This window comes from Bufo bufo, chromosome 5 (genome assembly GCF_905171765.1).
Source record: "Bufo bufo chromosome 5, aBufBuf1.1, whole genome shotgun sequence".
NCBI lineage: Eukaryota > Metazoa > Chordata > Amphibia > Anura > Bufonidae > Bufo > Bufo bufo.
In genome coordinates this window covers 123234268-123249399 of record NC_053393.1, presented here as the reverse complement: position 1 = coordinate 123249399, position 15132 = coordinate 123234268, and the positions used below count along the sequence as shown (strand labels likewise).

The window sequence follows — 15132 nt, the reverse complement described above, 5'->3', positions numbered from 1 at the left end:
TAATTTTTTTTTTAATAAGGACCAATTGAAAAAATTATTTTTTAGCTCAAAATGAATAAAATGCAATCCTAAAAAAAAAAAAATTACCCCCGTAGAAGTTCATCGCCTTTAAGGCAGTATATTCTGTAAATCTGTGTAATATATTTCTGGCTGATGTATGGTTTGTGGTTATGCCAATGTTGAGATGCAGCATCCAGGTGAGTCCCGAGGAAAGACTAGGTTGATCGGCTGCGTTTTGATTTGCTCTCCCCGTTTTCCTTCTGAATTTCCAGTTGCACACTTTGGCTTTAGTGCATTACGAGCTCCGGTGGGAGTGATATCTTGGCCTGACTTTATAGCATGTTAATCTATTTAGGCTCCAGTCTTACATGCAGAGCTATTCTCAGTAAGTGTTTCCGACAGGTCTGATTATAAAGCGCCGTTGTACGCTCTCACCTTCTGTCAAGCCACCCGCTGCAGAGATGCATGGGGGCCTGTTCAAGGTGACCTTTCCTTGAAGATCCCTTAATAACAGTTTCTAGACCGGCTATTTGGTAATTGTGCAATATACGTATTCGGATTGTCATGACTAGGGAAGCGTGCCAGCTCTCCTGCACGTTGCCTCGCACAAACACCGACTGTACTAGACTGAGAAACCAGAATTGCATGCTGGGTAAATAGGACCTAGGCTATAGCATCATGCGCTAGAATACGACCCTATAACATAGGATTAATACGTAAAAGGGGACTGAAAAAAAATCCTTGAAGCCCGGTAGTAAATGTGCATAGGCATTTGGGGCAGAAGGCTACATTTTTGGGGACCTCACTCTCCACATGGGTGGGAGTCCCAGTCTGCCAGGTATCTATCAGATATTTCTGGCATAATCTGTTGATCTTTCATAAATGTCTTTGGTAGTGTATTTTTTTACATTTTTATTTATTTTTTGCAGTTGTGAAATTTCTCACTAAGGCCTCTTGCACACGACCGTATAGCTTTTTCAGTATTTTGCGGTCTGCAAAAAACGGATCTGCAAAAAAATACGGATGATGTCCGTGTGCATTCCGTTTTTTGTGGAACGGAACAGCTGGTCCCCCTGATAGAACATCACTATCCTTGTCCGTTATGTGGACAATAATAGAACATGTCCTATCTACGGAAACGGAAGGCTTACGGAGTACCTTCCGTTTTTTTTTTGTTTTTTTTTGCGGATCCGTTGAAATGAATGGTTCCGTATGCGGAACGCAAAAAAAGGCAACGGAAATGGGGAAAAAAAAACGTTCGGTGCAAGAGGCCGAAGGCTGAATGCAAACGATCAGGATTGCGTGCGGAAAATCTGCACCGTAGGTCATGTACATTGTATTCTAAGAGAATTTTAAATAATCAATGCACACAATGCCGATTTTTATATATATATATATATATATATATATATATATATATATATATATATATATATATTTATTTATTTTTCGCGCTGATTTTTAAATCCGCAGCATGTCAATTTATTTTATTTTTACTGACCAGATTGTCTTCATTCACTTAGGAAAATCCGCACCAAATCCGCATGCAAATCTGCACCAATTGATGCGAATCGACTGCACGGATTTGCCTGCGAACACCTGCGGATTTCAGTGCGGACTCTCTGCACATGAATCCTGAACGTGTGCATGTACTCTAAAGGGGCATCCATAGTGACATCTTCCAGGATAATGTCTTATGCCTGACGTTGGCCCACATGTATTTGTCTTGGATGATATGAATGTAAAGCTTTTGAAGGGAATGTCTTCTATAGTAGAATGTTGTGGGCATGCTCCGTGACCAGCTCCGGAGGTCCTTGTATAGGAAGGAGGCGGAGAGGAGATTATATGTTATACAGTGCTCCCTCAGGATACAATATTTTCAGTATATAATGGTCTTTCCTGACCCATCATAGGTTGAAACCAGACTCAACATACAATACCCCAGACTCCGATCCAACCAATCCAGGCCACTTCTCTGGTAAAACAGCTGGATTAGGTGCTAGGTAGCAGCTATTCCCGACTGTTATATGGAACGACTTGTTTTATCTGTCTAAGGCTACTTTCACACTCGCGTTTGGGCAGATCCGTCGTGGATCTGCATAAACGGATCCGTTACAGTAATACAACTGCATGTCATGAACGGATCCGTTTATATTATCTGTAACATAGCCAAAACGGATCCGTTATGAACCCCATTGAAAGTCAATGGGAGACGGATCCGTTTTCAATTGTGCCAGATTGTGTCATAGAAAACGCATCCGTCCCCGTTGACTTACATTGTGTGTCAGGACGTTTGGCTCAGTTTCGTCAAGCGGACAGCAAAACGCTGCAGGCACTGAGGGACCACTGTTTATGTATGTGTGTGTGTGTGTATATATATATATAATATATATTGGAAGGTGTTGCGGGGGCCCCCGTCCCGACTTGGAGTGAAGCTACCCAGTACCATCTCTTGCTGTGGCGCACCTGGTCCATCTACTACAATGGTTGCATACTCCATTTTTCCTATATGGAGCAGTGTAAGCAGATGGCATGGAGATGCCTGCTCCGTCTGACCTTCTTTTCAGTTATTAGATATTTAGAGTGTACTCCACTTGCCGTCTTCTCGCTCCCCATGAGCTGGCTTGCAGACTAAAATATTAATGATCTACTTTCAGGAATACTTCAGCATAAGTGGTTGTGTTTCACATAGCCTACTGTACGCTCTCACAGGAAGTATTTGGCCATTGGCGAGCGGTCTGATGTAGGGAAATATTCAATAAATATAATCGTCCTTGCATCTCGCAGTGTTCGGAGCTGACACGGCTTTACTTATTAAAGATCCCTATAGGTAATTGATGTCTGCGGGGAAGGGTTAAGTAGGGTTGTTTGGGTATAATCCGGATTGAAAGCACGCGGCCGTCCCCTAGTTTTACCTTTGTACCTTTCATTGGATTAAATCCTCATCCTGCTATCTTTACATAATAGACCCAGTTTGCTGTAAACCAAGAACATGTGTCATTTGGTTTGTGAAAAGTTGCCCGACAGGATGCCAGCCACTGTCCCACCTTGTGTCATCGATTTGCAGTTGGCATGTGCTAAGCTTTGCTGTAGTCCTTTTTTTATGATGTTTGTGAAGGCCGGGGATCAGCAACCTCCAGCACTCCAGCTGTTCTGAAGCTACAACTCCCAGAATCCTCCTTTCACTTTTATGGGAGTTGCGAGAACAGCTGAGTAACTGTGCATGCTGGGAGTTGTAGTTTCACAGCAGCTGGAGTGCCGGAGGTTGCCGATCCCTGGTCTAGGCTATTGTGCTGGGCTCTTCCAGGGTGAATGGATGGTCATGGCATTTATTTATTTATTTTTTGCCAATGCCCTTTCACCACGGGGAGCAGGTGTAAAATGTTGGGCTCATTTACTGAAGGCCAGCGTTTCACACGCCGGTCTTGGTCAAAACCACACTGGCAGAAGATCTAAACGATTTAGGGTTCATACACACAACCGTATGCATTTTGCAGTCCGAAAAAACGTATCTGCAAAAAATACAGATGACGTCCGTGTGCATTCAGTATTTCAGGGAACAGCTGGCCCTTAATAGAACAGTACTACCCTTGTCCATAATGCGGACAATAATAGGACATGTTCTATATTTTTTTTGGGGGGGGGTGGAACGGGCATATGGAAGCTGAATGCACACAGAGTAACTTCTGTTATTTCCCTTATAGGCTTCATGCACCCACAGTGTGCCCACAGATGGGCAATACAAACTATTTCATATTCTGCAGGAATTGATGGAAAGAAAAAAACAAAAACGGTGTTCATAATAGTCGTGTGTAGGCAGCCAAAGTTTGTGGTTTGACTAGTAGCAGGTGTCTTTTTTAGAAAACTTAAAGGGGTGGTTCGAGTTATGGAAAGATATAGCACTGTAAATCTGATGGTCAGCAATATATAACTAAGCAAAACAAATATCTATTTCCTCATTTCCCTGGTTCCCTTCTGGCCCTTTGTTTACTTACAATAAAAACCATCTCTGCCCCTCCCCCCCGCTCTGCCAAGGGAGTGAATACAAATGCTGCCCTGAGTGACATGTCTGCCTGCTGGGAGACTCAGCAGCATGTTGTATGTGTAGGACTAAAAGTCCCAGCTGTATAATGACACTGCTAAAGCCTCATGCACACGTCCGTGAAACACTGTCCGTGTGATACCGGCCTGGATTTCTTCTGAGCGCCGGAGCGCACAGCGTCATTGGTTTCTATGACGTTGTGCGCTTCCTGTTGCCGCCGCAGTACAGTAATACCAGTGTAGTACTGTACTGCGGCGGCAGCAGGAAGCGCACGACGTCATAGCAACCAATGACGCTGTGCGTTCCTGCACTCAGAAGAAATCCAGGCCGGCATCACACGGTCCGTGTTCCTGAGGCTTAAGGGAGTGAATACAAGAGCTGCCCTGAGTGACATGTCTGCCTGCTGGGAGACTCAGCAGCATGTTGTATGTGTAGGACTACAAGTCCTAGCTGTATAATGATACTGCTGATACAGGATCTTCCCCTTACCTGCAATTCTCTGCAGAACTTCTCTTTCAGCTCCTGTGCCCAGCATTTGTCTCCTCACCAGGGGCGTAGCTAAAAACTCATGGGCCCTAGTGCAAGAGTTCAGCTTGGGCCCCCCTTCCCTCAGTGCTTGTTGGAAAGGGGCAGGGGAGCACGTAGCCTTCCTGCTGCCTGAGTCAAACATTGAAAGGGCACCCTCTCATGCCAAATTCTTGACCTAACCCCTTCCCTCCAGCCAGAGGTTTAAATTGACCAGCATGCACTTTCTATAATGCCAGTGTCTTATGTGGCACAAGGGTCTTTGGGCCCCTCAGGCTCCTGGGCCCGGTAGCGACTGCTACCTCTGCACCCCCTATAACTACGCCCCTGCTCCTCACTGCCTGCAGCTACAAAGTAAACACTCCAGCCCTGAGTCTGTACAGCTGAAGGGGTTAAGAATCCTGGGAGAGCGCAATAAGCAGCAGCCGGCAGTGCAGGGGGGCGTGGCCAGCACAGTGATGTCTCCTGTACAGATCTCTCAGGCTTGTGCACAAACATTATCAGAGCAGGGAGAGAAGCTGACATCACAGGTCATGTGACCCTCAGTGAACTCTGAGAAACCAGCCACTGGCGATAGTGAGTTAATTGGAAAGCTGTTACATTTGCCTAGTTAGAAACCTAGAATAAAAAAATAACTCTGACAACCCCTTTAAAGGGGTTTTCCAGTCCCATGTATTATATATATTTTTTTTACATACATAGCTTATAAAAGTATAAAATAACAAAAATAGTGAGTCACCTTACCAATCCTCTGCCGCTACCATTTTATTACTTCCGGGGTTTCCAGCCTGTCTCGGTTAGGTTCGGTTCACACACAGGTTTTTGTCTTTGACAAAATCCACTGTGTACCCCATGGCAGAAACCGGTGCGGTTTCTGCCATGGGTTTTTATTTTGATTGGGTTAGAATCGCTCTCGGTTTATCTCCCATTTTTAGTAAAGCTATAACTGCGGGCAGTCTACAGCTGGCGCTATGCGAGGGCTCTGTGCCATGAATAGACCTATACATTCTTGGCACAGTCTGGAAAACAACACGGCAGAACTCCTCGACCCCCTGCACTACGGCGCAGACTCCCATTGAAAGCAATAGGAGGCGGTTTCAGCAAAGATTCGGCCCGGTTTCTGGCACCAAATCCACTCTAAAACCTGTGTTCCTCTGAACATACCCTGAATCTGTTTCCAGCAGTAACCTAAATGGTGTCAACACATCCACATTACAGCTAGTGATTGGCTGCAGAGGTCCCATGTCGTGTGAACACGTCATCCCTGTAGCAGGAGAGCCTGGTGTGGGACTATCTATGGCACCAGAGTGGCAGGGCAGTGGTAAGGGGAGTATTACTCCTTTTTATTACCGGATGTGACTGCTGCAGGCAATTACTCGCTGTAGACATGACTCAACGCCAATGATGTCACCACTGCATTAGTCACATGTCGTATGTGACCTCACCATAGCTGGGTGAGCAGAGATCTATGGTGTGAATAGTCTGAACATGGGAGCAGCAGGCTATTATACCATTATGTTATTGTTATGAAAAATTATTCATGGGGCCGAACAACCCCTTCTAAAACAGAAATCTGTACCAACTCTTGAGAAATATTTCAATGAAGCAAAATCGATCAACATTTTTGGTTAATTGTTCTGTCCCACAAATTGTACAGTGCATGTCCTCCTGTCCAGTAAGGCCCCTGAGACCCTTATGGCTGACCTTCATTTCTATGTATCCCTCCCTATTGCCATCTAGGCGAATGTCCATTACCATGACCCTTCCATATGTTCTTGCATGAGTTGTGGAGGATGTTTCCTGCGTCAACTCCATACAACATGGCAGATCACGTAGCCGTTTAAGCTTCTGGGTTTAGTTTTACTTTCAGATCTAATATTCCAAAGATTTCATTTCACTTTCCCTCTTACTGAATATGATGAGGCATATGAGGCATTATACTTAGGGTTTAACTTATCAAAACTGGTGCAAAGAGAAAATGGAGCAGTTGCCCGTAGCAACCAGTTGGATTTTAGATGTTACTTTTGGGCAGCTTTTGTTAAAATGAAAGAAGCAATCTCATTGGTTGCTCAGGGGTAGCCGGTCCACCTTTTTGTGTGCATTCATTTTGGTAAATTATCCCCATCCTCTCCAGGTTATCATTGAAATAGCACAGTAACGGGCAGAAAATGATTAGGGCCAGGCTAAATATCCAACCCTGTCAATCATGCGGCTGGTGAGCGCTTCTTCACCTGAGTGGACAGCCCCCCACAGATGAGGAAGCCCTGCTGGTGAGACAAATCGATTTGCTCATCTCTACTACAGAGGTTCTCTGAATCCATGACCAATCAATGCCAAATAAATTAGTAATTTCATGTACTTGAATATTTTAGCCACGTTTATTAGATCTTAAGAGTACCCCTTTAAATCTTCCTGGAAAGCTCTACCTCCATTTATAGGTGTATAGGTTTGCACATGGGTAACGCTGATGAAACCTTGATATTGTGACCAGTTTTCTAGATTTCCTGGTATGTTTTTGTGGGCATTAAAGGAGCTATCTAGTTGGGTTTTTTCCCTCCCTGATTAGGAGAGACCATATGTTCTTTGTTAAATGTTTACAGAAACAGCTTTCCCTAGAAGACGTGAGGCGTTGCTGGTCTACCAAACATTGCTAAACTTCAGCCTACTCCACCCCCTCCCCCACTTATCACTGCTTGGTGTTTTGGATTTTATACAAACATCTATTAGTGGATGTGGAGTTACTGTATCTGCTCATTTTATGCATTTGACATACATGGTAGGTTTGTGTCTGGTTACGACTGGAATTATGTGGGACATGACTGTGTTTACAACGGTCACTGGATGTCTCCAGTCAAAGGGTCCTCTTACACAGTCTGATTTCAGCTAGTTGAAAGGACCAAACTGGAGAAGATCAGGAATAGGCTTTCTTATGAATACTCGTTTGGCGATTATTGACCCATAATAAAGGGTGTTGAGTTTTTGGATTCTTTTAGCAAACGTTCATGTTTAATTTTGTGCATATGCTTCATAGCTGTTTTTGACTTGTTGATCCTCAACAAAAAAGTGCCCCCAACAACTTGCCATAAGCTGGCCATGTATTGGGACTGCATTTTTTTTTTTTCTTTTATGACTTGTCCTTCATAGATGGACTGTTAGGTTGCCAGCTTGTCAATGACAAATTTAAAGCAACATTTCAGACAATGTGACTGATTGATCTGTGTGGTAATCTAGGGCCCAGTCTGGCCTTCCATTGATTGGATGCAGATTTTTCATTTGACTTTAATACCCAGTAATTGTCAAAGCTCTATGTTGACTGTCTTTTAGAGGACAGGTCCAATTTCGATTGCGTGCCACCTCTTTTTGTTTTACTGAGGACAATTTTAGGAGTGGAACATTCTTAATGCGTAAAACTCTTATTTTTCCTTTTTTATAAACTTTTCTGTATTGCAATGGCACCAATGGTCATCATTTGGCTTTTACCATCTGGACACTTGAACACTTTTCCAAAGTCGGTGTAATACAAATGGTCATATGTTACATGAACAACTGCATAGTAGCTTGTAAATTGTTTCTGTCCTTCATTGATAGTTTTCTTTTCTTTTTGTTGCAGCATTCCCCATCGGAACCTTTTCTTGATAATTCTGTGCCGGATATGACTCGACTTGGTGGCCCCAATGCTCCTTTAATGTCCACAGAAGACTTTTTACCATCAATGCAGTCTCAGCCTCAGCAGAAAAAAAGGAAGAAAAAAAACAACCACATTTCTGCGGATGCTAGCAAAGGTTTTGGTCCAGAAGGTTTCATGGGAGATAACCCAGACTTCTCAATTGAAGGAGCACCAGATGGGAAGAAAAAGAAAAAGCCCAAGGTTAAAAAAGAACCGAAGGAGCCTAAAGAACCCAAAGCAAAGAAAGAGCCGAAGGAACCCAAGGCTCCTAAACAGCCTAAAACTCCCAAAGAGCCGAAAGAGAAAAAGGTGAAGTCCACCACACCAAAAGCAAAGACCAGCAAGAAGGCAAGGTAAGCACAAATGTTTGCTCTGGTTAAAGGATGAAATGTGGTGAGGTCTAGCCACATCCTGAAGTGGTAAGACAAGTCCCATCAACGGTCTACAAAGATCTCTCCTGAATATGCTTGTTGGTGAACTTTAAAAGGGTTGTCCCATCTCAACATTTACAGTGTGGTATGCTCTCTTGTCAGTGGGGCCCAGCTCTTGAATAGGGATGGGTCCAGTGGTGGGACTCGCACCTGTCTGTCATTTAAGGCATATCCTATTAATATGCCATACATTTCCTAGATGGGGATACCTCTTTATATAGGCCGGAAAGAGAAGGAAAGTGTTAGAAATAAGGCTTTTGGTTAACGTGGAACCAACTGATTATGTAATAGTTGATTGTAGATGTCCTTAAAATCTAGATTATTAAATGATTGCTGGAAATGTTAGGCTGAACCTATTTAGTTTTTCTGCACTACTGCCTTATGATAGTTCTGCGATTTTTTTTGTAGATGTCCCCTTGTTGGGTGGTTGAGAAACATGTGAACATGGCTTCATAGTTCTAAAACGCTTTGTAAATGTATTTTATTACTAGTACTGGATTTTTACAGTTTGTATTATGGTTCAGAGCTGTATTCACTACTCCACACACCTCAGAGCTGAAATCTCTGTGCAATGCATATAATCACGGGTTGCTTTCTATCACCTGAATCTGTCCAGTCGAGTGTTAGAAAAGCATTCTTATTGCATTATAGCAGCTGTTAGGCACGTGTCTGTGTTTTTGGTGATCAGCCTTGTTGGATGTTTCCAACAGCGACCAGCAGAGCTGTTGTGACAGCAGCCCTGATTTAAAATACCGCTAGCTCAATGTGTTCGAAAATTTACACTATTTATTAGGTGACTGACCTGTATAAATTTGGTTCTAAACTGGTGCTGGAAGGTGGACATATCCTTTAAGAACCGTTTTGTTATAGCCAGCACTGTAGCACCAGCTTCTAGATGCTTGTTGTGCACATTGCACTCCGGTGGTATTTGCCGTATGACACATGTTCAGGTGCGAATAGCAGTTGCCAGTACTGTATTAGAAGGTACGGTTAAAGTCTAATTTTGTGTACTCCAATTTTGAAATGTTTTCCAACTACGCAGAATAGTTTTCAAACATCTGAACCTGTTTTTCAAGCTGTGGCCTGCGTTGGGAAGTATATAATTTCCAGATGGAGGCACAGTCTGAAGTACCTAATCCAAATCGGCTCTGAAACACTGTTTTCATTAGGATTAAAATATACGTCAGATTAGTGTTAGAATTTACAATGCTTTCTGAGAATTTTACAGTTTTCAGGGTTCGTGGGAAAGCCTTTTACTGTGTCTGCATGTTGTGCAATGCATCCTGCCCTTGAAAGAGCAATCCTGCCATGTGTGTTGGCATTGAGGGACGCTGGCCGCCTCTGTGTAGGACCGGCACAATTGGGTTCATTGACTAAGAAGAAAACACATTATTTGCCCCCAAAAGTGTTTTTTTTTTTTTTTTTTCTCGGTGGATGAGGAGGGGGTCATGATTTTCTACATAAAAACCTCTTCTACCCTGGACATGTCTTTATGTCTGGGCTAAGTGAGCTAGTCACAGCCATAATTAGCTTATCTTGGATGTATGTAATGTTATTCTGAAGACAGCAGATTGGGGTTGAAGGATATAGCATGACATCAGTGTCTGATTTCGGGGAGGGAGGACCGCTGGGTCCCCTATTAGTGCCTGGAATGAAAAGGTCACAGTCCAGTTTTCTCTGATACAATGCCACCTGCTTTTAATAGCGCTGATGCCCTTCTTTCTTGGCATCATAGGCGTCCTCGAGGTCTGATCTTGACCGAGCAGACATTGTTTAAATTTCTTTAAAATACTAGATTTGTTACTGTGCAATAGCAAGGTGTTGTAAAGTCTTTTACTTCCTGTATTAAAGGGGTTGTCCACGAGTACGATCAGACACATAGGACGATGCCAGAAACAGCGAATGAGCAAGAATAGCACCATTTCTGGAGGAAACAAAAATCCAGGACTTTTTTTTCTAGTCCTGAGCACAACCTTTTTAATTTTTTAATTTTTTTTGTGACCCTTGTTAATTATTACTAGCATATTTTTACTGATACAAGGTCAGTGTAGCAAGCTGTATGGCAGCGTGGGCTAGTGGTAGCCACTGGTTGATCAAATGCAGTGAGGAGAACAAACTGAAATTCCAGATTTTAGTGGAATTTACTAGACCCTGAGCACACAGAGGCAGATTTACTAATCCTATACCTGGCGTAAGCTTAGACCGACTGCCTAGATCTGCACCAGATTTATCACAGGGGCTCAGGCTGGCTGATACATCTGGTGCAGGGATGGACACTTTTCTCTTGGCTGGCTTAGATTGAGACAGAATTTTATGGTGGCACAGTTTGAGACCTTACACTACCCAATGTTTGAGCCGATTATCGCCAACGCTCGTTCGTCGGGTAGTAGATCGCTCATGTGGTCACCTAAGTCATCATTCGCCAGATTGTGCCATCTGAACAGCACTTTGCTCTCTGCAGAAAATGATTCCCAGCAATTGCTTGCCACATGGCAGTGGCTTCTTGATCGTATAACCGGCACAGTGCCATACCGTACGTTATATAGCGGCTGCGCAGCGAGGCCCATTTACTGCAGTGGGACTGAGCTTCGCCAAGGCCAGTGGACCAATGATTGTGACCTCACAGGCGGGCGCTGTGGCCTCCTCCTTGGCCTAAGTGCCATGACTCCTTAAATAGCTGATCACTGGGGTTGCCAGGAGTTGGACCCACACGATCAGATATTGATGACCTATCCGGAGGCTAGATCATCAGTGTTGTGAAGGACAAGGGTGAGGGCCACTCTTGTTTATTTCTGGCTAGCTATGAGAATAGCATGCACCAGCTACTATTTTGCGTTGCCATTTAAAGCACAGAATATTTATGGGTTAATGTAGATTATGTGGTTTTGGAAAGCTGATTACTGTTGGCGCGCCTATTCATGTAAAAATGGCTGGAGCTGTTCCTGTATCATTCTGTAAAGCAATGTCATTAAGAGTTTCCTTAGCTCATTTCATCACTCCGGATGTCTTGACTAATCAGTTTGGGAATGACTTATGTAATACTTCAGTCATCACTCACCGGCTCGTGTTCAGGGCCGTAGAACGGTGACTTTTTTTTATTTTTTTTATATTTATGTCAAGCAGGGCCAACACTATGGCTGAAGACATAAATAAGCGCAAAATCAGTGCAATTTACAGTAAAGTCTTTTTAGAATTGGGCAGTGACAATTCTGTAGTACAGTCGGGGGACAATGTTGCCTTTTTATCCACTCTCCTATAAAACGACTTCTATCATAATACCAATGTATGCAGTTTTAATGCATGTACACAGATGTCTAATGAGACCAAACCTTTAACCCCATGGGTTTCATACAATTTGAGCCGCATGATTTCCTACCTCTTCCCATGGGCATGCTATAGTATCGTGGGTGCATTGAGTTGACTTCTTGTGTAAGATTGAATGCTCTTTCCATAGCACTGTGTAGTCTCTTAGCTTATCCCTTAGAGGGGTTGTCCCACTAACAATATTCTACAGTTTTGAAACCAACACCTGGATCTGAATACTTTTGTAATTGCATGTAATTCAACATTTTATATAGCTACGGAGTGCAATAAAATGTATTTGTACAGCGCCACTTTTTTAAATATTTTTATTTCTTTGTCCTGCTCACGGAGATGGCCGCACATGCTCAGTTTCATCCTTCAGCTGCCTCCTGAGCTGTGATAGGGAGAGAGCTGCACCATAGACACGCCTCCTAAGACACTCCCCTTGAGCTGTCAGCTTGATATAAATTGGCAGAGCAATGAATGGGGAGATCTCTGGATCCATGTGAGGTACAGGGCTGGTTCTAGCTTCTGTTAGAGACAGTCATGTACTAGATCATGTATATTCCTTTTTTGCATTAATTATGGAATAACCCCTTTAAAGGAAATTTGTTGCCATGATCTTGGACTATTATCTGTAGTAATAAATGGGTAATATTGCAGATAAGAAGTCCAGATTGGCATTTTTTATTTTCTTCCTACCCCCTGTTCTCCCGCTGTCGGCACTCAAAGCTGTACTGAAATACTCGGGAGTCGGGTCTTCTGTACTGTGTTAACATAATGGAGAGGACTCTAACCTCCTTAGCTCCCCTTAGTGGTAGTTACCGGCAGTTACAATTTTATCACTAAAAACAGTCCTCCAGACTCCACCTTAATAAGGCTTATCCCCCTCTGTATCTGTGTGGCAGATCTTTTTTTTTCCCACTGGTTCAATATCTGTACTTTAAAGGGCATGTGTCAGCAGATTTGTACCTATAACGGTCCATTCACACGTCCACAACTGTTTTGCGGTCCGCAAGACACGGACACCGGCCATGTGCGTTCTGCATTTTGTGGACCACACATGGCCGGCACTCTAATAGAAATGCCTTTTCTTGGCCGTGGCTGTGGACAAGAATAGGACATGTTCTATTTTTTTGTGGGGCTGCGGAACGGAAGTGCAGATGTGGACAGCACGTGGTGTGCTGTCCGCATCTTTTGTGGCCCCGTTGAAAATTAATGGGTCCGTACCCGCTCCGCAAAATTACACCTAGAATCTCTGAAACTGCTGACTGCTGTGCCCTCTTCACTTTGATTGACGGGGCCAGGCAGTGTACACATCATCACACCTGGACCTGTCAAAGTGGAGAGGGCACAGCAGTTGCAGAGAGAGCAGAGCTTTTTTGGTGTAATGGTAATGCCCCCATTGCTCCTAGAGTTTCATTTGCATATATTAAAACATTTTTCTCAGCAATGCGGGCACATATGAACATGTGACCAACACAGATGTCTTCAGCTGCCAAGCACACATGCCACAGGTCAGCCAGTTTCATAGGTACAAATCTGCTGACAGCAGCACAGAAATGTGGATCTGTTTAGATGGCTCAACCTTAAAGGGGTCGTCCAGCTTTTTTAAAGTTTTAAAATTTCAACCCCATGCTGCTTTACTTGTGAGATAAAGCCATACTTACCTGCTCCGTTCACTGATCTTCCGGTGCCCATCAGTAGACTTCCAGATGGGCAGGGTCTCGTGCACTGCTGCAGCCAATGGCTGACCTCAGCGGTGACGGGCCCCAACCGGCAGGTCACTGCTAGGTCATATACCACTCAATGCTTAGCCAGTCATTGGCGGCAGTGGTGCACATGGCTCCATCCGTGACTTCACAGATGGGAAGTGGAAGTCCAGTAAAATAAGTTATGGAGCAGGTGACTGTAGAGTTTTTCAAAAGGTGCATCAGCATGGGGTTCAGGGGTTTAAATAATAATAAAAAAAAGTTAGGAAAGCTGGACATCCAGCCTAAGTCATAGTATGCAATTTTTCTTTTGTGTTGGTGGAATTACATACATGTCCAACCATTTTAGAGATCCCACGTGGAGCTTTAATGGAACAGCAGGACTGTATTAGGGAATTGCTATTTATGCAGGTCTCTAGTATGACCGTTCACAAATTTCTATTAGTTTTTTCTGGGATTGGACACCATAGCGTCGCCAACGTTGGCGGTGTCTTGCCGTAGTCTGCAGATGGAAATGATATAATAATCTAAGCAGATATTGTGCCTGCCCCTCCACATGAGCAGCGATTCTCCTGTTTACAGATGAACGGTTTTATAAAATTAAGAACTCTGCTCATGAATATTTATAGAAAATGCTTTGATTTTTCCTCTTTACTGCTTTGTTTGTTTGAGAGGGAGCGAGAAGACTGAAAGTTGCCTCTGGTCCTCTATATGCTAGTCACTCAAAGGAGGGGGGGGGGGGGGGAGGCTTGTAGGGTTGGGCACATTTAACCTTTTAAATACCGTCTACTAAACCACCACCCCAGCCCTTTTCTGACCCTTTTTAGTTCCTGCCATCCTTACTGGGAAGTAATGAGTTAATTTTTTTTATTATTATTATTTCTTCTTTGCTTCTTGTAATTTTTATTTTGTTTGCTTGTTTTTTTTTTTGTTTTTTTTTTACCCTTTGCACTGATTCACTTGGACACTAATAAAAAAAAATATATATATAAATAAAAGGGGGAGCACAAAACGCGGCAGCGCAGGTGTTGCCAATGTTTGAAAGCTGATTGAGGGAAGCAGATGGCTTGAGTCAATGGCATCCAGCCAAAAGAGCAGGTGCTGGTCACGTGAGCGCTGGTTACCAGGGTAATGTGATTGCTCTTGGCGTGCAGATGAAAGGAAAGGGGCCCAGCGTTCAGCTGTAGTGTTGTATAATTTGTGGCAGTTAGAGCGGAAATAAAGGCTGGAAATGGAGCCTCATGCTACGGGAGACTTCTGTCCATGTGCACTATAAACACCAGGACAGTTGGGAAGAGCCGTGGATCGCGTTCTCAGAGCGAGCTTTGGGTTTTTTTGTTTTTTTTTTCCGCTTCCACTTATTTTTGTTTCAGATTTAACCTTTTATTGGAAACTTTTTTTATTTTTTATTTATTATTATTTTTTTTTTTACCCCGGCTGTTTTAGCATGCG

The 15132-nt window shown here is 43.4% G+C and overlaps 1 protein-coding gene across 3 annotated transcripts in view; it reads left to right on the top strand.

The window, feature by feature from the left end:
• The window catches only part of CHD7 (chromodomain helicase DNA binding protein 7), a 123579-nt gene that overhangs the window by 48576 nt on the left and 59871 nt on the right, over nucleotides 1-15132 (top strand). For all 3 annotated transcript variants that reach the window (XM_040431353.1, XM_040431352.1, XM_040431351.1), the window contains one exon: nucleotides 8178-8587. In XM_040431353.1, coding sequence (XP_040287287.1) covers nucleotides 8178-8587 — 410 coding nt within the window. The remainder of the gene's footprint in view (nucleotides 1-8177; nucleotides 8588-15132) is intronic.